Below are 22,081 nucleotides of genomic sequence, written 5' to 3' on the forward strand. Positions count from 1 at the left end.
GCTGTCAAATGTTAAATCAGATGTTAATAACAGTACAGTAATATGTTAACTGCTAAATATGAACTTCTTAGTTGTCGATGAATAGTTCAATTGAACATAATCGGAACGATTTAATGGAAACAACGCTGGTTATAAAAATGGACGCGCATTTCAAATGTGAATTTATTTTTAGTTCATTTAGCAATAAATTAAATTAATAAAATATTAGATTTTATAAAAATTTTTAGTTCGAAATTATATAACATGTAGGTGATAATTTTAATGATGTGATGACGAGCTTCATCACCCGGTGTAGAAGTAAAATTTAATTTGAAATGAAAATCCAAAACATTCAAAATTCTTGTTTCAAAAATGACAAAAGAGTCTTGTTTTTCCGAAAAAATACTTTTAAGTATAAAGTATATCTATTTTCATGGATCTATTTTCAATTTCAAGCGCCTGACAACGTTCAAATAATCGGAAAATCGTTTTCAGCCAGGTGGCAACGTCTTTCAAAATACAAGTAAAATAAAATTGTCGCAATGTCGCTGACCGATGTATTTGAATTAAATAAATCGGAGCTATTTGCGAAAATACGTAATGGCTTACCAATTGTGCCGCGAACTCAAAATCTGTTGGACTGCAAGGATGATCTGCTATATGGATGGGACTCCAACGATTCCTGCCTGCTGGTCACAAATTGGCGCGTCGCGTTGCTTGAACCTGAACCAAAGCGTGCCAAAGTCGGTTTCCAAACGCTGATACCATCCAACACAGTTGGTCTGCATGTGGATCGTGTGCTGGTGTCAAACGAAGGTTCCCTTGTGGCATTGAGTGGACCAAAAGGTGTCTCAATCTTGGAGGTACCACGACGCAGTGGCCCGGATGGCAATTTTATGGATGGCAAGCCAAAAATCACGTGTCGCACATATTCACTGGATGCGCTGCTGCTCCAAAACAATCCACAACTGGAAATCCGTCAGCTGCGTTGGCATCCGGACGCCGTCTCCGACTCGACGCTGCTTGTGCTGCTTTCGAACAATACAATCCGTGTGTACAACCATACAAAGCTGCGTCATGTGTGGAAAGTGGGACCACATACAGTGAAAACCGGTGCAAATACGTCCCTTTCGGACTTTGGTGAAATCTCTGTTGACTTTGACATTGCACCCGCTATTAAGTCTCGCGAAGCAGACACTACTCTTACACACATAACCACAAACAGTTTGAACCAAAGCAACAAGACCTTGGCTGCAGCGAAGAAGGAGGCCAAGAAGGAGAAGGTCGAGTGGCCCATTGTTATATTGCGGGAGAATGGTAACATCTACATATTGCTCGCCGGCATCGACTCGGAGATGACACGGCTGCAAGGGCCTATAACAATATCACCGCAGACAAACGCCAACTACGGACTGGAGTCGTGTGCTCTCTTGATCATACCATCTTTGCCACCAACTGTGATCATTGCCGAATCAACTGGAAAGCTACACCATGCTCTCTTATTAGAGGCAGAGACAACGGAGCGATCTTTTAGTGAAGTGGATGAATGCCTGCTCATTGAGCCGTCCGAGTGGACACTTCATGTCACGGAGACCGTTGAGCTCGAGTTGGGCCTCTCTGCAGGAACTGCTAATGGAACAGGCGAAGTCTATAGTTGTCCCATACACTTGAAACGTGATCTCGTCAATGAGATGCGTTACTTTGCCTGCCACAATGCTGGCTTGCATATTATAACTATTAACTTTATATCGGAGTTACAGCGCTTCTTGGACAGCGAGGTGGAGGACAATCAACTGGTATTATCAACTCCCTCCAGCGCTGAATACATTTTGTGCACCAAATTCGATTCAAGTGATCGCACAAATGCTGTCTTTGGCATCTCTTTACTCCAAATGCCTGCCGGACTTGTTCTATTGCTGAGCAGCGGGCAGGTGATCAGCCTGAAACTAGTTATCGATGCCCAATTGCTGGTTACGCAAAAGGATCAAATGCTGCGCACGGCAAAAGATGCTGCACTGGAACAACAAGGCATGGGTCCATCTTTTGTGGAAACAATCAAGGCATTGCTTCAACGTAGCGTCAGTCAGCCAATTCTTGCTGACAAGTTGGCTACTCCGTCAGCTCATGAACGCTACGAGTTGCTCAATCAGGCAATCGAGGTGTTGCGATCCCAATATCTAAAGCGTCATGAACTTGTCCGCGCTGAGTTCGCCAAGCGCATCAATTGTATTAAGCTGCAAAAGAAACAGCAACTGGAGGAGATCAAGAGTCTGGAGAAGGAACGCGAAATTATCAGTGAACGTGCCCACAAGCTGGCCGAGCGTTTTGAGGAAATAAGCGACTATCAGGATCTTCTTGTCCGTCGTTGCCAAAGGCTGATGCAGGAGGCCAACACGAAGCTGCCAAACAACGTTGTCGCTGAGCGTGAATTTGCTGTAGAGGTGGTTCGCATCAACAAGGCCACAAAGACAATGGCTGCTGCCTTGGACACGGCTAAGAAGACGTCGAACAAACAGCGTTATCATATTGCCAAGTCTCAGGAGAATGGCAAAGTCAAGACTTATGAGCTACCAGAGAAACAGCATCGTACCATTACCGAGATCTTAACCCAGCTGTCCAGTGAGATTGATCGCCAAATAACTGATGTCAAGCGAATTAATAAGATTGTGGGCACATAATTAAAATGAACAGTCAATCATGAATGTATGCTTTTCTCTGTTATTAAACATTAAATTTATAATAATCTTTAATTCTTAAATGTCATAATTGAAAGTATTTCTACATTTGATTCGACCTCTTCAATATATGTATGCCTTTATAAAATAATTTGTTTTTGTTTATAATCTTATTGCTGAGCTTGCCAACTAAACTAAAGCTAAATATAAAAATCGACTGTAAACAAGTTCGAGAGATGAGCTGAGATGACGACAATTGTGCTAAGACAAACAAAACTAATTTCAATTTCTGATAGAGGATTCGAACTACCCTGTACTTATTTTATTATTCAATCAAATTTAAAGCCAGTTAGTTTATTATTGATGTTTGGGATTTGAAATGAATTGTTTTCTGTGTTGTAGGAGCCAATTAATAGTGTATTTGCAATTCGGTACTATACTTAAGTCTAGGCACAAACTATAAACAATTCGATACATTACCATTGTAGTATATTTTGTAGGCATTAAAGCTATTTTCCTTCGCAAGCAAATCAGGTATTCGCATAGTTAATGAGTTCGAAATGCTTATGTAGTCGAGTTGACAATTCTCTTTTGCACTTCAGTCGCAATTCGGGGGTCTGTTGTCTGTTGTCTGTCGTCAGTTGTAAGAGTAGAACCTAATTGAGTCGATGTCGCGTTCAGGTGCAGCCCTTGGAAATGGCGTTCTTAATACTGACACGACTGACAACCTTCTGTACACAGTTATCCAATTTCATTAAAACCAACTCACCCTTTGTGATTGAGGCTCTGATGGTGTGTCTGTGCTTTGGCTCCATAATAAGCAGATATTTTTTGCTGACCTAGTGACAGAATAAATAAATACTTAAAATGTAAATAATAAAAGACGAATTCGACAAATTCTTCTAAATAGAACTAATAATTGTATTTGTGATGCAACTTAAACTTTAGGCTTCTCAATCAAATGAATATAGAAGGCTGGATTCTGAACAACGCTCATCTCCTTAAAGTCTCCGTATAGCTTGTGTTTCGCCTGTTTGCCAAAGATCTCGCTCAGGATTTCAGTAAAACGTTTCAGCTCATGGGGATAATAGGAAAGACGGAATTCGCTGGACAGCTTGTTACCTTCGATCTGATAGTCCATGGAAACCAAAGATGGCTTACCGCAGTAGAATAGAACGGATGTTTTGATCTCCGCCGTGTGACTCGTCTATAAAAGTTAAAAACCATTATTTTTTTCATTTGTGCAAGTCATTGAAAACATTTTCAGCTCGTGCCAGAAACAGATTAGAGAAAGATGATGTAAGAGATGCATACGAATTACGATTGAGTTATCAGTGAGATGATGACTTGGTGTTTTTTTTCACCAAAATCAATTAAATGTGCCTTTTAATTATGTTTAATTAATACGAATAATAGTTTAGTGTATTTTTGTCCACTTACGTTATAGTAAATGCTCTTGGCAGGAGTTGCGCCTGTCTCCAGGATGTTATCATAGTTGCGATGATCGATCAACAGAATTCCTCCTGGCTTAAGACACTTTTCAAAATTCCTGATGGCCTGCTTGTGTTCACGCTGATCTCCAGAGGCATCCATCAAATGGGCAAAGGAGTTGCCCAGACAAATAACCGCATCGAAACCGCTTTTGATCTGATCCTCAATATCATTGTACAGCGTCAACCAATTGGCCTCCTCAATAACTTTAGGAAAATCGAAGAATAATTCTATTAGAGGCATCTTCTGTTAAAAAACTCATATACATACTCCAATTGTCAAAGGCGCTTTCCTTGCGGCGATTCCAACGATCCTTCAACGCGTATTTCAACATTTTGTCGGATGCATCAACGGAAACCACTTCGAATCCCTCCTCCAGCAGCATCATCGAATCGACGCTGAAAGAATTTCACAAATTATTGCTAGGAAAATGTGGTAAATGACCTGGTGGAACCTTACCCCGTGCCACATGCTACGTCGAGGATACGTTTGCAGCCCTTTTCGCGCAGTAAATCCACCAAAAAGTTCTTGTAGTTGTCCGTGCGTGAGTTCTTGTCACCGATGAAGATTTCCCAGACCTTGGCAGCTTTGCCATCGGCATACTGATCCCTCACTCCTTCGGCGGAAATACCTTCCGATCGGGTCACAAACACACTATCAGCAGAGGTTGTCATCTTGAAGCGTTTAGCACTCGGCGGCAGATCCAATTGGAATGAATTCTCGTTACGGATCCCCTTCCCATTTCGTCTCACATCGTCAACAGCTGGAAGACACACATACAGACACACACTCCCATACGTATTTCAACCGTAATCTTATCACTACCCGCCCATTTTGACCTGTGGGCCGGGACGGAGGGGCAGCGGGTCTACGAAATGACTATACGACGCTTAGCGCCAACATCTGCTTCAAATGTACACGTTTCGGTATTTTTTGTTTTGTTTTGACCCGACACTGACCTCGTCGTGATTAGAGCTTGATTAGACTTGCCCAAAAATAACAAAATCATTTGACAATAACAAGAGTCATTCCACATTCCTTTCGCCACTATCCTTTGAAATGAAAATGCAGTCCAATTGTTTTAATTAAATTTTTCCAAATATATAAAGTAGAAGTATAATCAAATTTGTTCCGATCCGATTTTTCTTGATATAAAGTAAATGTTTAGTATAGTCATTTTCCAGCAATAAAATGTCATTCCATATCTGGTTCGTCTCAATCCGTTCAAGTTTGAAAAGTTTTTCCTCTTGATGTTGGGAATATAATGTTAGGATCAAATTTTTATTAATTGGATATTAGGTGATTAGTGGTATTTCTTGACATTCTTGAATCAAGAACAGATTCCCATAGATTTTTCCCTTTTTTATGATTTTGATCAGATGTATATAAACTTAAGAAAAGTTCTCCCCATTAAAAAAAACACCCAAATTTGGATAAACTTGAATTTGAGACAGAACATTTCGCAAAGTATAAAAGATCGTTTTATTGTTAATAAACTTAATAAATATTGCACTGTGTTGGAAACTAGGATTGTTATATTTTCTTTATCATGGTATTCGTATTGCACCTCGTTTTTCACTTAGTGAAGTGTTTAATGCCTTAAAGATAATGTCACGTGTTCGTTATAAGAACGATATAAAAAAATAATAATAAAAACTTTAATATTATTAAACATTGATTACGTTTCACAAGATAATTGGATGTGGAAATGAGCCCATAGTCACAATTGCCTTGGGAAACATAAGCTGTGATGCCTAAGGAATCTTAGATATAATAGATAAGTAGCATAAATGTATATGGTATAGGTATTTACTATGTTAATTAGATGTGTGTGTGTGTGATAACTTATGGGATTTGAGTATTTTAATCAAATTCTATGGCAAATACCCCAGCGAATCCTCGAGAGAAGCGCTCACGGCACGCATCGATTGATAGCTGGCCATGCGACTCTTGCTCACATTGCTGCGGATGGAGGCGGCCTTCTCGAGGGCCTTGATGTTGATCAGCAGATCGTCGGCACTGCAGGACTTGTGGGAGGCGCCACTGGAGCTCATGTGAAGTGGCATGATCATGGCATTGACATTGCCATTGCCCAGACGATCTGTGCTCAAGGATTCCCTGGTGCGATACAAGGAACGTCGTGAGGATCCATTGGAATGGCAACTGGCGTTCCCATTAATCGATCTCATGCCTGGCTTTTGCACAGGTGGACAGAGGCTCTTGATGTCCGTCGTCTGGCTCAGTTTCATGTCCGCAAACACAGCTGCCGCCTCGACGCTCTTCTTCACACTGAGTGCCTCATGAGGCTGAACTGGTTTGCTGTTGCCCCCAATCGTAAAGAGTTCATAGTCCAGACCCAGTTTCTCTGTGGGCTTTGCCTTCCTCGTAGCCGCCCGCGATCTATGCTGTTGATTCAGGGAATCCTCGCTGACAGTTGCTCCTGCATTTGCTCTCTGCCTGCGATGAGTCCGCTTGCAGTAACATTTGCTGGCACTCACACAACTGTCCGTATCGCACCAGGTCGTTGTGTCAGAGTGCGAATTGGCCGAGTCGTGCTCCAGAGTGCTGTTCGGTTCCTCTTCCACCATGGAGCAGTAACATTTCTCATCCGATTTGCAGGAAATCAAAGAATGTCGATTGCCAGCTCCAGCTCCAGCTCCGACTCCGACGGTTGGTTTACGGGCTTTGACCATGGCCATATTGCGTTCATTCTTCTGCCTCAGTTTGTGATTCAGATGCTCCGTGCGCAGACTGCAATAACAGCGATCTGCCGAGGCACAGGTGCAGGATTCAGAGTCATAGCTGCACTCGGAGCAGGAGACGTAGCTGAGAAAGAAAAAAACGAGTCAGTTGAATCCTTGACAGTCTTTTCTTCACACTTACCCACTGCTGCTGTTCCTATGGATCCCCTGGAGCGCATGTTCATTGCGCACCACGGAAACATCGGAACCACTTGTGGCAGCCCGATTGCGTTGTTGCTGTTGATGACTTTGACTCGTCGGTGGTCCAATGATTATAGGGGGCGTCAGCCTGCGCTTGTTGGAGCTCTCAACAGGCGCAGGTGTCTCCTTTGACGGCTTGGCCAACTTGCCGCGACAGCTACTGAACTGGCCAAGTTGGAAAACTTTCTTCAAACTCTTGGTGCCAAAGAAAATGCTCTTCGGTTTCTTCTGGAATTTTGAGGAAACCTCGTTATAAATATAAAATATACAAACTATACTAAACTTTAAATTTAAGGTTAAAATTTAAATCTGACGAAATCTAGCAAACATTTTTTTTTAGTAACTGATCAAATTTAAGTGTAGAATAATTTTAGAGGACAATCCAAAATCAATTTGATATTCCGCTTGAAAATTGGTTGAGTTTTGACAAAGTTATGAAAGTTTGTAGTTATTCAAGCTTTGGATCAAGGAACTTTACAAGTCAAATTTTTTGTTCAATTTGTCAAGAAATTTTACAGAAAATGGAAAGTTCTTAAAATCATGTTTAATAAGTTGTTTTTTGCTATTTACGGTATAAAAAGTAAATTAAAAGTGATAACTTGAGATTTAAAATTTTCAATTTTCAAAGTATCAAAGGGGGGACCCTTACCATCAGAATAGCAGAATGGTGTTCGAAAAATATTTAAATTTCTAAATGAATGACTGCAAAGTAAATTTAGGGGAAAATCCATGATCTTCCGCTTGAAAATCGGATTAGTTTTGACAAAGTTATGAATGTTTCAACTTTGAAGTTGGTCAGGCTTTGGATCTGGCAACTTTACAAGTCCAAATTTTTGTTCAATTTGTCATAATTTTTTACTAAAAAATGAAAGGTTTCAGAATCAAGTTTATAGTATTGTTTTATACTAATTACGATATAAGGAATTGATTAAATTTGAATTTTCAAAATATCAAAGGGGGGACCCTTACCATCAATATGAAAATCAGACGAAATCTAACAACAAAATTGTTCTTAAGGAAGTGATCTATTTTGAATGCAGCGTAATTTGAGAGGCCAAGTCAAAATTGTGAAACTGAAAGCTCACATAGAAACAGGCTGATATAAGAACAGACATACGAACATACCTGTGATCCACTTACGCTGGCTTTGCGTTTCTGCTTCTTTTTCTTCTGTCGTCGCATAATGTTCTTGGAGCGTTGAAAGAGCTCGTCCTGGGTAAGTGTCACGGCAAGCTTGAGGAGAAACTCTTTGTAGATCGGCTTTAGGTCGTTGAAGGACATGCCGTCGGCATCGATAATGGCATATAGTATGTCGTCTAAGGAGTGCAGATTCTCGTGCAGTCGAAATTCATTGAACAGTTCACTGAAACCAAGTGGGGAACTAGAAGCACAATTCAAACGATGCCAATCAACCAAACCAAACCTTTTCACCAAAAAATGCAAACAATGTTAAGTGAACACACGGGCCAGCACCACTCTCTAATCTCGAAACAGAACTGAGTCTGGCCCTGGCCCCAAGTGGTTAGTATATCTACTCACCCTCCGCCGCCGCCCAACTTGCCGGAATTGGTTCGCCGTGCCGCTCGAGACTTGTAGCGAGTTAAGCCGCCCGTGTTGAGGAAGCTTCCTGATCGCGGTATCGCCACCCGTGTCAATATATCGCCATCTCCTGCGGCAGCCACAGCAGCTGCGCCAACAAGGTCGCTCATCTTCCGAGCATTCGCATTGCCATTGGACATGGGAAGAGGCATTCCCATTGGCAGCGAAGTGGCTGTCATTGGTGACGTTGGTTTCTTGGTGTGCTGATGATGCAATCGATTCACATGTCCATTGTTGCACACAATATTGCCGCCACGTCCAGAGCCACCAGCAGCCTTGTAACCACCTGTAATCAGATTTGGCGCTGGCACTGGTGGAGCACGCTTTGTTTTGTGGGATTTCCTTTTGCGTTCCTCGGTTGAGGTTTCAATCTCGGCTGCCTCATTGATCACATTGCTGTTGGAGCTGAGTGAACTGCTCGACACACGCTTCTTTCGGGTCGATCTCGATGGCGTTGATCCACCCAGACCCATATGCTTGGGACTCATGCCCGCCAAGCTGCCCGTTCCACCGCTGCTGCTGCGAAAGGAACTCCGTCTGCCATTGAGACTGGGTGCGATTTGGGAGCGGGATAAATAGTTGGAGCTGGTCAGTGCAGAGCTGCTGGCAATGCTGATGCAGCTGACACCATTCTGCTGACGTGGTGTGCGTCTCTTGGTGCTGCGATGTGAATTGGTGCTGACATGGGCCATCAGACTCTGATAGAGAGTGGCTGCAATGACAATGGCATCCTCGGTGCTCTTGCAGATGAAGCCGTGGCACTCGAGAATCTTTGGAGCACTCGCCGAACGCATGACCACGGCAAAGATCGGTGCATGGATGTGCTCACTCTGCTCCACAGCCAGCTGCTCAATGGCGCTAAATCAGAGAGAGACGGACTTAAAATTATTTCTAATTATAAATGAGGGAGTAACTAGAGCATCTACCTCAATGGCTGGAACAAGGCAGTCTTGTCTATGTTGTCGGGATCTGTTATCAATGGCAGAAATGCCGCTCCTCCATCCGACTCGGAGATGACAAACTTAACCGCTGACCATACGGCAATATTATGAAATGGCGTTATGCTCGATTCATTCTCTTCCTCATTCACTTTGTTGTTCGACATGGCGTTGATTTTGACGCGTAATCCCGTTGCACATATATCCAAAAATCCCGACTTTAATTTCTGCAAAAATCATAATATGCAAATGTTAGCTTAATTTTTTTTTTTAAATAATTTACTCACCTTTTTGGTCACCTCATCGAGATAGAGTTGACGCAGTGGCTCCTGCAATCCTTGTAGACTGGTCACCTTGTCCTTCAAGGGCAAGCTACCCAGGCAGGTGACATCGAAACTATTTGTTGCATCCTTGGCCACGTCTGTGAAGAGCTGCTCGATCTGAGCCTGCACACTGTTGCTAATGCGTTGCACATCGTTCTTGGCCGCCTCGGCCAGCACCTTGGCCGACTCACTGGACTCCTGCAGGAAACTGCTCAGCGATCGTGCATTGTCGCCGGTGGTGCTGGCCAGCTCACTACGTCCATACATGATGATGGAACGCGTGCGATGCGATCCTCGGGGATCGTCGAGGCGGTTGCTACGCATTGATCTGGCAATGGGAATAAGCAAAATTTTTTTATTTTCAGTTATTTGAAAAAATATTTAACAAAATTAAATTTATAATATTTTAATTATTAATTTGTCGTTATAATTAAAATTTGTACTCTTGAAAAATTATTAAAAGCTTATATTAAATAAGAAAACCTTTTATTGCCTCTGATATTATATTATTTTTTTTCTAAGAAAAATTGTTTTGTAAATTTTTATAAGTATAAATATATTTTATATCATTTTTAATATGATTTATTAAAGTAAACATCTTCTATCTAATTACTTTTTATCTTAGATGAATGCCTTCATTATTATCATTATTATTTATGTTAATACAAACAACTTCTTGTTTTAAGTTAATGCTTCTGTGAAATATCAATATAAGTTTTATTATTATTATCAGTGTACTTGACCTTTAAATTATTATTTTAAATTTAATTATTATTAAATATGTCTAGTTAGTTAGGAGTATCATCTGATAGTAGTACTTCCCACACTGTTCTTTAATTACTTCTAAGCAAATGTGAACGTTCTCTTAGCTGTTGCAATACCGAATGAATCGTCATCTGACATCTCAAACATTTGAAAGCAACTTGAAATTGCAATCAAGATTCTCTTCTAAATTTTGTAAATATTTAAAATCGTTCTCTAAGTGGCTGCGACAAAAGCTAAAAAGTTTTTGTGAAAGTTTCACTGATTAACGTGAACGAGCCACTAAATTTAGCATGTCTATGCAGGCACAGACACGTGTGCACACACTCACACATACATACATACATATGCATATGTACATATGTATGTATTAAGTATGCTTATGCGAATGCTTATGAATTGGCAAGTGTCTGTCGATTGGGAACAACAACATCCTGTTGGGGATGAAGGGAGCTGAGGTAAGTCAGCAGAAAGAGGGGTAAATGATTATTAACAAATGGCACATTGTGTACTACTTTGTCAACTGGTCTGGACTGCAGAATACAACAGATGAGCTTAAGCTCCATCTGATGACTGTTCCCAATAGAAGCTATTCCGTTTACCGCTAGTTGACATCAAATCGGAAATGTTTATTCTTTTTTTATTTTTTTTATTTTTTTGGAGAACGTTGGCGCGTTCAAGTATTTTGAATATGAATGAAGATGAAGCTGAAGAAAGAGAGTGGTTGAGGAAAAGAGGAAGAGACGGGGAGAGGCATATAAAGTTTTCTTTTTTAATCAATTAGTTCAGTCGGTGAATGTGTGTCACACAATATCGCTGCATATTTAATCATCAAAGCAAGTGTCGATTGCCTCTTTCTGTCTCTCTCTCTCTCTCCCTCTCTTTCACTCTCTCAAACTATCTCTGTCCCTTGTATCTTTTCGATAGATTTGTACGTTTTTGAAGTAACTGTTTATTTGTTGCTTATGGAAATTGAAAACGGTAAAAGATACGTCGCCTTGTCTATTTACTAAATGTCGTTTACTAAACTTAGCATCCATGTATCTGTGCATCTATTAAGCTGTGTCTGTGTATTTATAGCTCTGTGAAGCTTCGAGAACGAAAGTGCTTAAGGTGTAAATGTTGAAAGTTGGGCAAGTTTTAGACAGAATAAACATTCTAAGGTTGGGCTTGTGTTTATTGCTTATATTATTAACTTTCAAGATTTCAAGCCAAGTCAACGCTACTTTAGAACTACGACTACCTCTTCTACCTTCAAAATATTTAGACTTAAATGTTTATTCAAATTTTATGCAATACAACTTTAAATAAAATATATATATATATATTTTATACAATTTGTAAAGTTTTCATTCCACTGGCAGAAACAAAATCATGTATTTTTTACTACTTTCATACATTCTATGATAATGATTTTTTCTGAAGATCAATTTATGTCCATTCAATACATTTTAAATAAATAAATAAATTAATAAATCTTTGAAATACTTTTAATCTCATTCGTTAAACTCTGAGTTCCTGATATTTATTGAGATGTATCTATAGAATATTTATTGTATTTAGAGCTAGACTCACCTGGAATCGTCAAACATAAGATCGATCTTTAGTTTGTATATCGAATTTCGACTGACACTCGAATTATTCTCGAGCTGATCGCCGTCCAGTAGCCGAAAGCCGGATGAGTTGCTGTTACTGCTGGCTGGTTTACGGGTTCGCACCGAATTCATTTTTGGAACTGCCACAACTGATTGGGAGTCGAGTTTGCAGGAGGTTACCATCATCGATCACCACTTGATAAGCACACGCGAATTGCAGCAGATTTTTTGCTGTGGCAATAACTGTGGCGCATGCCACTTAAGCCCCTTTTGCCCCCCTTTGCTTAGGTCTTTTTTTTTTTTTTGGTATTTCGAGAGCTGTTACTTTTTGTTAGTTTTATTTTTATTTGTCTACAATTTGTGTGCAATTAGCGGGCAAATGAATTTCAATTATGCACATTGAACGTTAATTTTACAACATTTTTAGCGAAATAATTGTTGGCATTACACAAGCACAGACACAAACGTATTCACATATTCACTGCACGAGACTTTATTTAACACTTTGCATAGGGTGCACCGCCAACAGAGAGAAAGAGAGAGAAGGAGGCATGCAAAACGAGGGAGAGGGAAGTAAAGATGATGACGGCTCCGAGGTGTTTGTCTGGCGTGCTGGTGGCCAATCGTGTTGGCTCATTAATTAGCTGCTTGCAAGACTAAAAAACCGACAAAAAAAAGAGCAGAAACAAAATAAACATAATAGTAGTAAAAATAATAACATCTAAATAGATTACAATCAGGTTAAAGCCTAACTATTCGTACATGAGGAAAAACGTATTTCACATTTTTAATGGGTTTTTGGTTGTTACTGTTGCTGGTTGTTTTTTTATTTTTCTGTGTTTAGTTTTAGTTGTTTGGTTGTTTCTGCTAATAAATTGCAGCATAAAATGCAATTGTTGTACTGCAAAAATGTTAACAATTTGCGCATAAAGCACAGCAACAACAAGAAATGCAGTTGCAACAAATGTTAAGTCAAGGCGTTAGATACTTTCACTATGCAGAGATATTTGCTATAATTATCTGCCAGACTGTCAGATACACAAACACACAATATTACTACACACACACACTCGCACAATACAATTGACACTGACATTTATTTGTGGCTTATTTTATTTATTAGCCTTTATTGATTTAATCACAATTGCAATTCACCCACCGGGCTATGATTAGTTGAGATGCGTATTCTTATTCGTAATGCGCTCTAGCGGATACAGTCGGCATCTGAGTTCGTTGGATGCCACAAAGCGACTGCGCCAAGGCCTAAGCTGAAATGTCGATGAGCGTCAAATTGGCCCGACCAAAACAACGAGCCAGCAAAGCTTACACGAAGTGAGGTGGCCAAAAGAAATGGCCAAGCAACGTAACGGCCATAGTGTTGCTAACTAAATGTGAGAGTATCTGTGTGTGCGACTATATATGTGTGTGTTTGTGTGTGCACACACAACAACAATAGCAATAACAATAACAATATGATCTCTGGCGTAAGTGGGTAGCAAAACAGAGCTCAACTCAACTCCACTCTAGCTCTACAAAATTAAAGATACATACATACAGATACAGATACATATATGGCATATATGTAGCCACAACAACAAAAGACGCCACAACAACAAAAGACGCCACTCTTAGCTGATGAAGACGAACAAGTCCACGGTCGGATTTTTCACATCAACAATCACTTGGCCAATTGTTGAATGGTGGCCTGTAACTTCCCTTTATGTACCCAACAATATTATTACTTTTAAAAGCAACAACAACCGCAGAGAGACACTACTGCAGCTATTTGCATAGTTCCATGAATGGCTCGACATTTAAGCAACAGATATTTTTGAGCAACGCCCTCTGCAGCTGTCGCCCAATGTCAATATCAAGTTTGGAGCTGGTAGCTGTTAGATTGGCCTGTAGTCTTGGCCGTTGCCCGGCTTTGACCATTTGCGCAAGTGCAAATCTCTTACGGGCGGCATTTTCGAAATCAATGACCGTGGTCAGGTTAAAACAATAATTGGTACTGGCTCGTGGGACCTGTTTGGATTGGGTCTGCATTGTGATGCATTATTATAAAATTCATTCAAGTTTTCAATCTTATTTTTAGCTGTGTTCGGTGTACCATAGCAATAGATGCCTTAATAGAATATGTGGGTACTTCTATCCATAAATAACCATACTGTGCTAAGCAACATGGGTATTGCATGTCTTCAGAGCCATAGGCGTTTTCTGTGTTTACTGAGAAATATTAAAATTAATTAACAACCTTTTGTGTTCCTCCAAACCCATAAATTGACTGAAGAAACTTGCACTCTTTAGTTGGATTACCCTAAATATTTTTTATATATAAATATCTAATTATCTTATATAGTAAAAGTTTTTCTTGGTCAAACCTTTAACATAGCAACTTTACAATTCATAATGTTTGTTCAACTTGGCATGATATTTTCCAAAAAAATCTAAATGTCTCAAATCAAGTTTTAAGTCATGTTTTATACTACTTAATTTCGATATAAGGAATTGATTAGTTGCATTACAATCAAAACCGAGACCCAGATAAACATTTTTTTTTAACCAAATTAATTACATTTGAATGCAAAATGAATAAAGATGCCGAATTATAATCAGAATGGCATTTCGTTTGAAAATCGGTCCATTTTTGACAAAGAAATGAAAGTTTAAAGTTGGGGGAGACTTTGACCTTGCAACTTTACAAGTCAAAATTTTTGTCCAATTTATCATGATTTTTTACAAAAAAAATGAAAGGTCTCAGAACCAAATTTAAAGTGTTGTTTTATACTAATTACGATATAAGGAGTTGATTTAAAGTAAAATCGTGAGATTTAAAATTTTAAATTTTCAAAATACCAAAGGGGGGACCCTTAGCATTGAAATTGCAACCTAGATCTAGAGAAAAAATTTTTTTCGAAATAAATTAAACTGGAGTGTAGAATGAATTTCAATGGCAAGTCATGATCAACATAATATTCAGCTTGAAAATCGGTCTAGTTTTGACAGAGTTATGAACGCTTAAATTTGGCAGACCTTTGACCTAGCAGCTTTACAAGACAAAATATTTGTCCTTTTATTATATATTCAACTATTTAATTTAAGGCTTCAAACCTATTCTAAAGGTTAATATTACTTACAATTAAAATACTTAGCTCATGCTCGTGCCCCTTTCACCGGCTACAACAATGCGAACAGTCGTGAATTTAAAACTTTCCTTCAGCTTAAGATTAACCTATGCATATAATATATGTATAGTATATCTGTGGATGCTCGTACGAGTGTATGTACATGATATCTACATTTTAGAGCCTAAAGTTTAAGAGCTGGACGTGTTTCTTTTTCCTTATTGTTGATGTTTGAATTCAATTCGATATTTAAATAAGCATTAGCATAATTAATTTAGCGGCTTTTGTTTTGCAATTGATCAAAATTGTAATTTTTGAAATAAATTTTATTTTGTTTTCGTTTTTGTATTCATGAGATAACAGTTCAAAATTTACGACTAATTAAATTGTATCTACATAAAACAAACGGCTACACAACTAATAGCCCTCCATTGTGTGTGTGGATGCGTTGATAAACTCTTACTTTTATTTCGGCTCGTAGCATCTTCGCCTGAGGCTAATGATCCATCTGTATGTTTGTAGCCGTGTCTCTTTGCCACTTTGCCGCTTTTCTTTTCATTTTGACTAGCCCAGTGAAACAGTTAAAAAGATGCCAGCAAACTGATAGGAAAAACCTGATCGTCAATCCTAAAACATGTGACGTATTTTTATTAACTGTTTATTATCAGAACTTTCCAGCTGCTTTTACTTTTTCCATCTTTACGTTTGAAAGCAATATCTCAAGATTCTGATATTCAAAGTAATCAAAATTTTAACTATTCGATCTCAAGATCTGAACTGAAATTCATTCTTCAGAACATTAAAAAAAATCAGAAACTTTTATGGAATCTTCTATAATATATTTAGAAGATTTCTTTAATCTTAATTATACCTTTTGCATTATGTTACATGTTTATCTTGATAATTTGTACTCTCTTACTTTTACTTTTATTTATAAAAAATAATTGTAGCTAATATCCGATTGTAAATAGCCAACTTTATAAAGAGATAAAGATACGCAAGTATATACATACATTTGTGGATATGTATCTTTACGTATTCACTTGGTAGCTGCATTTTCGTGTTGTACTCGACTGCGTAAAATGGCAATTGTTTTTGTTTTGCTGTTGCTCTTTTGGCTGTTGGATTGCTTGGGCGCCGTTAATATAATGTATCTAACAAATAACATGATCATCGTACTCATCATGATCACATCACTTTCTCTGTCCAACTCTGTTAGCTTGTCTGCTTGCCTTTAATTGTTTTAGGTTTGTTTTATTTAATCGCTTTGGCAACCACAGCAATTTAAAAATTAGTCATACACTTTAGTCTATTACACTCGGGTGTACCTATGCCGAATGCAAGCATGCTTGAAGATACAGACACACATACACATGGAGATACAGATACTTATTGCATCGTAATAGCAGACGCCCCCCCGTGGCACTCAGTCGGATACGGTTGATTCCTTGGCTTGCCTCTTGTGTCTAGCATTGCGTATCTGACATGCACTTCAAACGCAGACTCAAGAAGAGCTATGTTTATGTTGGAGAGATGCGATTGTTCGTAGAAGACACGAGCTCGAGAGGAGCACGAAATAAACATGATCACAATTAAAGACTTTTTGAGTAGTGTTTGGATCAAGAATTTATAGATTTACCATTAACTTTGTTGTTGAGTTAAAAACATTTTAGGATTACAAGATTATTTCACAATCAAAATTGTTTTCTTTTTAATTATACCCACTATTTTGAATCAAATGCGATATTCATTTTATAAAACCTACACAATAAAGTACTTCTATTATTTGATATGATAATTTTTAATTACCTTAGAATTATCTCAAGCTTTACGTAACCCATTACATATATGTAGTATACAAAACAAATAAATTAACTTAAATTGAGTAAGGTTGTGGTCTCTAACGACTACAACAATTGTCGGCCTTATCGGAATCTAACTTTCTTCTGAGTAACTTTAGTAGCTCTGGTACTTAACTTTGATCTTTTTTGGGTTTTGTTTACAGACTGCGAAATACGCATTGTGTCACGAGTCTCAACCGAAACACTGAAATTACTACACAACAATTGTCACATTGTGCCACTCATTACGGCATTTCTCTATTACTATTACTACTACCACGACTTCTTCTTCTTCTTTTCATGTTACCTTTCAACACGTCTCCACTGTTTAACAATAGCAAAAATTAAAAAAAAATTTTGATCGTGCAACTTAATCGCCGTCGCGACAGAGTTGCGCATATTAAGAAAATGAAGTTCGTGTGGTTTTTTAACAATTCGCGAAAATTATATTACAATTGTGTTTAAAACGTGTGCCAAAAACAATTCACGAATATTCACGATTTAAACATGGTGAAACCTTATGAACCATACGTTAAAAGTGAGATGTAACTATGAATATTTGAGCTGAAATTAAATGGAGAGGTAGAACCCTATCGATAAGTAGGTGAATGATCTTCTTACGATTTACTGAGCATAGAGAGTTGTAAGGTTTGCTCGAACAATGCACCCATAAGGTGAGCATTACGGCGTAGATAATGAAATCCAACAAAGAAATTTGCTCAAAAAAGCGTGACGCGTATCGCGCTGTTCATGAACTCTGAGCCATAAATTGCCCAAGAGCATACAAACTATATAAATTGCATATATACTCTATACCTAAGCTCATACATAGACAATAGTAAAGTCGTAAAGTCCATCTGTTAGCGGTACAACAGAAATTCTTATGCAAATTGATTAGGGTCTGATGTGTTTTATTGCAATAACCGTCTGACTGATGAATGAAAATTTTCATTATTTTCTTAATTTCTGGTAATTCAGAAAATTTGAACATTTTCTTTCGTTGTAAGCGACTTTCATTTATTTCGGTCAGCTGAGTTCAAATGGCGCATGCTTTGTGGGTCAGTGGTGTTCCACAGTGTGTGGCAGACTTGGACTCCGCCTCCTCCTACATCTGCACTTGGTGGCATCGAAGGCGGCACTCGAGTTGCTGAAAATTATAGCAGCTGTAGTGCCTGCTCATTGACACCATCAGATTGTTGTTAGATTGTAGTTTAAAGCTGTAACTGTTCTCTTATTGTCTTCGGGTCTTTGAGTTGCCGTTGAGTTTGCTGTTAGATCTGATCATAATTCTACCGCTGACTGTGGATCGTTTAACACATTTCAGGGAAAGTTTGAAGCACCCGCGCAAATAGATAATTATGGTTCTTTGTTATGTTTATAACACAAAACTAAAGTATCGGATTAGTTTGCTGATTTGTAAATCGATTAAAAAAAGTTCTTGACGGGAAATAATTCTGAATACAGACTAGGACAGAATGCAAAGGAGATCAAATAGGCATATTTTTTGATAAAGATATGGGATTTTATAAATGATTTAGTTGAAGATAGAGTTGATATCAGAGAAATATATAAAACTTTCATTGACATATCAGTCGATATAAATAGTAGGCTCATATTTTGTGTTTATCTTATTCAAGTGAAATGTATTCTTATAAACGCTAACATATCTAGAATAATCAGCTGAATAATATTTGATATTATCAATCCTATCTTATCTGCAATCAGTTCTTGTTAAACATATTAAATTCATATCCTTTCAAATGGCGCTTATAATAATTGATATTGCAGTTAAAACAACTAATTAAAACAGTCATATAAGTAAATAGTTGTCCAAGTCCAATTACACCAGATTTATTAGCGCATTCTTATAAGTAGCTCGATAAGACAACAGTTAAGTAGCTGTAAACTGTTGATTGGTTTGGAAATGTCTCGACGTGGATGGAAAACTAGTCGAGTATCTGCTACCTACTTATTCGATTGCAATTGTGTGTGGCTGTGTGTGTGTGTGTGTGTGTTCGATGCGTTGTGATGCGGCCACAGGCGGGAAGTTATGGCTGTGACCCACCTTTAGAACTGGTAGCTATCTGAGCAACAACTGGCTGCAAGTGCTTGCCACAGCTGCCACAGAAACAGCGCATCGATGCTCCAGTTTCTAAACCATAGACCTGTCACGCAGCAGCCGCCACAACCGTGCTCTGTTGAGGAGAAAATCTGAAAATAATTGCATGAAAACTCGAGAGATCCCTGCTGGCAAAAGAAGCGCGAACTGCAAATGCGGCCAAAACGGATAGTCGCCATGTGGCTTGCAACAACAATACAAGTTGCAAACTGAACGTGTTCAGCTTGTCGATCCGAATTCAATTGGCTCGAGAAGCAGCCAGAAGTACCGCTAATCGAATGATTGAACTCGTATTTGTCTGCCACATTAATGTGGCAATTACAGCTGACAGCCAAGTGCAGACAAAGTACAGTTGTCACAGCAGTATATTAATCAATATTAATTATTAATGAACAATTAAATATAAACTTTTTATGATAAGAATATAGTAAACTCCAGTTAGACATACTAATTTGTAAAATAACTAATTAGTTGGATCTTCTGCACTGGGGATATTTAAAACCTTTTAGGCTCTGCTGCTTAGCCAACTAGTCGTATGCGTAATATAAATAAAAACCTCATCTTTGCGGAAATTGTAAATAAATTTTAATACTGACACTTCCTATGTAAAAACAAAAACCATAGTTTACTTACCTATTTGGCATTTTAATTAGCAGAGTTTAATATCCACATAACAGATATCTATTTGGATACATTTCCTGTCTTGCAACAAAATTTGCATCATCTTAGGTAAGTGTAATTTATTTAAAGACAACTTTGAGTTCACTTGTAGTAATTGTTTAGAAGTAACACTGATCAATTGGAGACTTTTCAATAGTTTTGCATGTTGCAACCGCAAAGTTGCAATTGGAAACTGCAGCCGAAACAGCGACCGAAGCGCGTGAAGTCAATAACGAGACTAAACTGCTCAAGAGCAATTTAGCAAAGTCCGAAGCGGCAGCCACGACGCGTCGTCCACTTAGAGTCGGTCAAAAAGCCAGCAAGTTTGTGGCAAGTTAGAGGCTTGAGGCAAAAGCAGTAGCAGAAGCTGTAGCAGAGGCAGAGGCAGATGTTGCTGCCTGCTTCGGGTTATGTGTAAAGTGCTCGTAATCTCTTCAGGTGTCTAGCCCATGACTGGAGGCTGTTGACTGAGGCTGATGCCTGCTGACTGATAGTGACAGCTGACGGGGATTAGCCAAAATTCAAGCCCATAATTAAGACACTAATAGCAATCATTTGTAGTGTTTTGTGTCGAGATTGCATTATATTAGGGGATTACAATTAGCTTACCTTTTTTTCTATCCTATTGAAGTAGGTCAGTTTTGTAAGTCTATTGCTGTCCACCTTGACCAATGATCTCCAATTTCAAATCCCGTTGCCGAAAAAAGTGGAAAAACCTGCGTGGGAAGTGCCCCAAATTGTGTGTGTTTGGTGTGCCCATTTGGATAACTTTTCTGACCAATATTTGAGGTTACCGTTAGGCAGGCGCGTGTGCAGCTTGCAGCGTGCAGCTCAAGGTGGCCTAGTCATATTAATTTATGCCTGGCCCGGACTAACTCTGTCGATAGATGGCTAGAACCACCTGAATGGGAAACAGGTTCGCTACGCGCATTCGCTTAAATTGGGTCAATCTTTTGAGAATGCTGTTGTCAGTAAGAAGTGACGGTCTTTGGTGCAGCCTCCCGGTTTATTCTTCTTTCAGCGAATTGTGCCACTCGATTGCAACGACAGGCTTGCCAAGTTTATCTGGAGGATTAGTTGTCAGACCAAATATTCTTGCCATTGGTTGCTACTGTTGCTGGATGTAATTAGGCCACTTCAAGAATTCTTATGGCAAGCACACACTCGTTATAAACTGTGCAACATATTTGCGGATAACCTGTTAAATGTTATTTGACTTAATTTTTTATGACTAACTGTTTTCTTGAATTAGTCGCTTATGAATCTTTAATGTTGTCTAGAATGGAAATATTGGAAATAAAATGGAATAATGTTCTTGACAGCAGACTTCATCAACAAATGAACGTAATAAATACACACTCAATTTATAAAGTTATTAAATTTAAATTAACAATATAAATTCAAAAAAAAATTTCTAACTACGCAATTTGAATTTAGCGCTCACTTCTTGCGAACGGCTAACACGTGTGAATATTTAATGATTTAGTCGATATTGATTGCATTACATCTTCGTAAAATACTTATTCGTAGCAAACAGCTTTTTTAAGTATAACGCTTGCGAACAGCGTGTGGAGCAATTCTGTTAAGTGTGGAGCATTACGATATGCAATTTAACCATTTCAAAAATATTTGATGGAAACGCTAAAAGTATGCAGCAGTAATTTTTTTTCGGATCACAATCGCGCGCAATTTACATTTTTAAGCCACGTTCCAAATAAAAATGAGCAAAAATGGCTACTATGTGTTTGGCAGAATGTAAGTAACAGGCAGACGGAGGCGTGGCAGACCCCACAGAGTATATGTATTCTTCATCAGTGTCAACAGCCGTCCTTGTGAAGCTTGGTATGTAGGTTCCTGAATACCGGGCAGATCAAATTTATTATTATTTTTAAATCGTACTTCTATATCATATAGCTGCCATGGGTTCGATCGTTCGAAAATCAAGTTTTAGTTTAAAACTTCTTGGTTTTTTTTAGATATACAATAAGATTGCAGCCCAAATAGTTTTAAAAGAAACAAAGACATAATAATG

The 22,081-nt window shown here is 38.6% G+C and overlaps 4 protein-coding genes across 6 annotated transcripts; 2 read left to right on the top strand and 2 right to left on the bottom strand.

Annotated features, from left to right (window-relative positions):
- The first annotated feature begins 478 nt into the window (after positions 1-478).
- Positions 479-2,805, top strand: LOC117791945 (nuclear pore complex protein Nup88). Its single transcript, XM_034631883.1, has one exon. The coding sequence runs from the start codon at positions 522-524 to the stop codon at positions 2,655-2,657; it is 2,136 nt and encodes a 711-aa protein (XP_034487774.1). The 5' UTR covers positions 479-521; the 3' UTR covers positions 2,658-2,805.
- A 463-nt stretch (positions 2,806-3,268) lies between these two features.
- LOC117791033 lies at positions 3,269-3,551 on the top strand. Its single transcript, XM_034630661.1, has one exon. The coding sequence runs from the start codon at positions 3,351-3,353 to the stop codon at positions 3,495-3,497; it is 147 nt and encodes a 48-aa protein (XP_034486552.1). The 5' UTR covers positions 3,269-3,350; the 3' UTR covers positions 3,498-3,551.
- LOC117791032 (glycine N-methyltransferase) lies at positions 3,546-4,819 on the bottom strand. The gene is made up of 4 exons (XM_034630659.1): positions 4,605-4,819; positions 4,416-4,543; positions 4,095-4,351; positions 3,546-3,861 (listed from the first exon to the last, which is right to left on the bottom strand). The coding sequence occupies exons 1-4, from the start codon at positions 4,817-4,819 to the stop codon at positions 3,592-3,594; spliced, it is 870 nt and encodes a 289-aa protein (XP_034486550.1). The 3' UTR covers positions 3,546-3,591.
- Positions 4,820-5,603: 784 nt separating this feature from the next.
- LOC117790922 lies at positions 5,604-12,487 on the bottom strand. Of its 3 annotated transcripts, none has more exons than XM_034630539.1 (9): positions 12,285-12,487; positions 9,912-10,275; positions 9,613-9,851; positions 8,873-9,544; positions 8,627-8,791; positions 8,551-8,562; positions 8,213-8,450; positions 7,029-7,312; positions 5,604-6,971 (listed from the first exon to the last, which is right to left on the bottom strand). In XM_034630539.1, the coding sequence occupies exons 1-9, from the start codon at positions 12,485-12,487 to the stop codon at positions 6,020-6,022; spliced, it is 3,129 nt and encodes a 1,042-aa protein (XP_034486430.1). In that variant the 3' UTR covers positions 5,604-6,019. The 3 variants fall into 3 exon arrangements, with proteins under 3 accessions (XP_034486430.1, XP_034486429.1, XP_034486428.1); XM_034630538.1 differs by having other exon boundaries at positions 7,029-7,315; positions 8,213-8,468; XM_034630537.1 differs by having other exon boundaries at positions 7,029-7,315; positions 8,213-8,510.
- Between the last annotated feature and the right edge of the window lie 9,594 nt (positions 12,488-22,081).

Source organism: Drosophila innubila (genome assembly GCF_004354385.1).
Source record: "Drosophila innubila isolate TH190305 chromosome 3R unlocalized genomic scaffold, UK_Dinn_1.0 2_E_3R, whole genome shotgun sequence".
NCBI classification, from domain to species: domain Eukaryota; kingdom Metazoa; phylum Arthropoda; class Insecta; order Diptera; family Drosophilidae; genus Drosophila; species Drosophila innubila.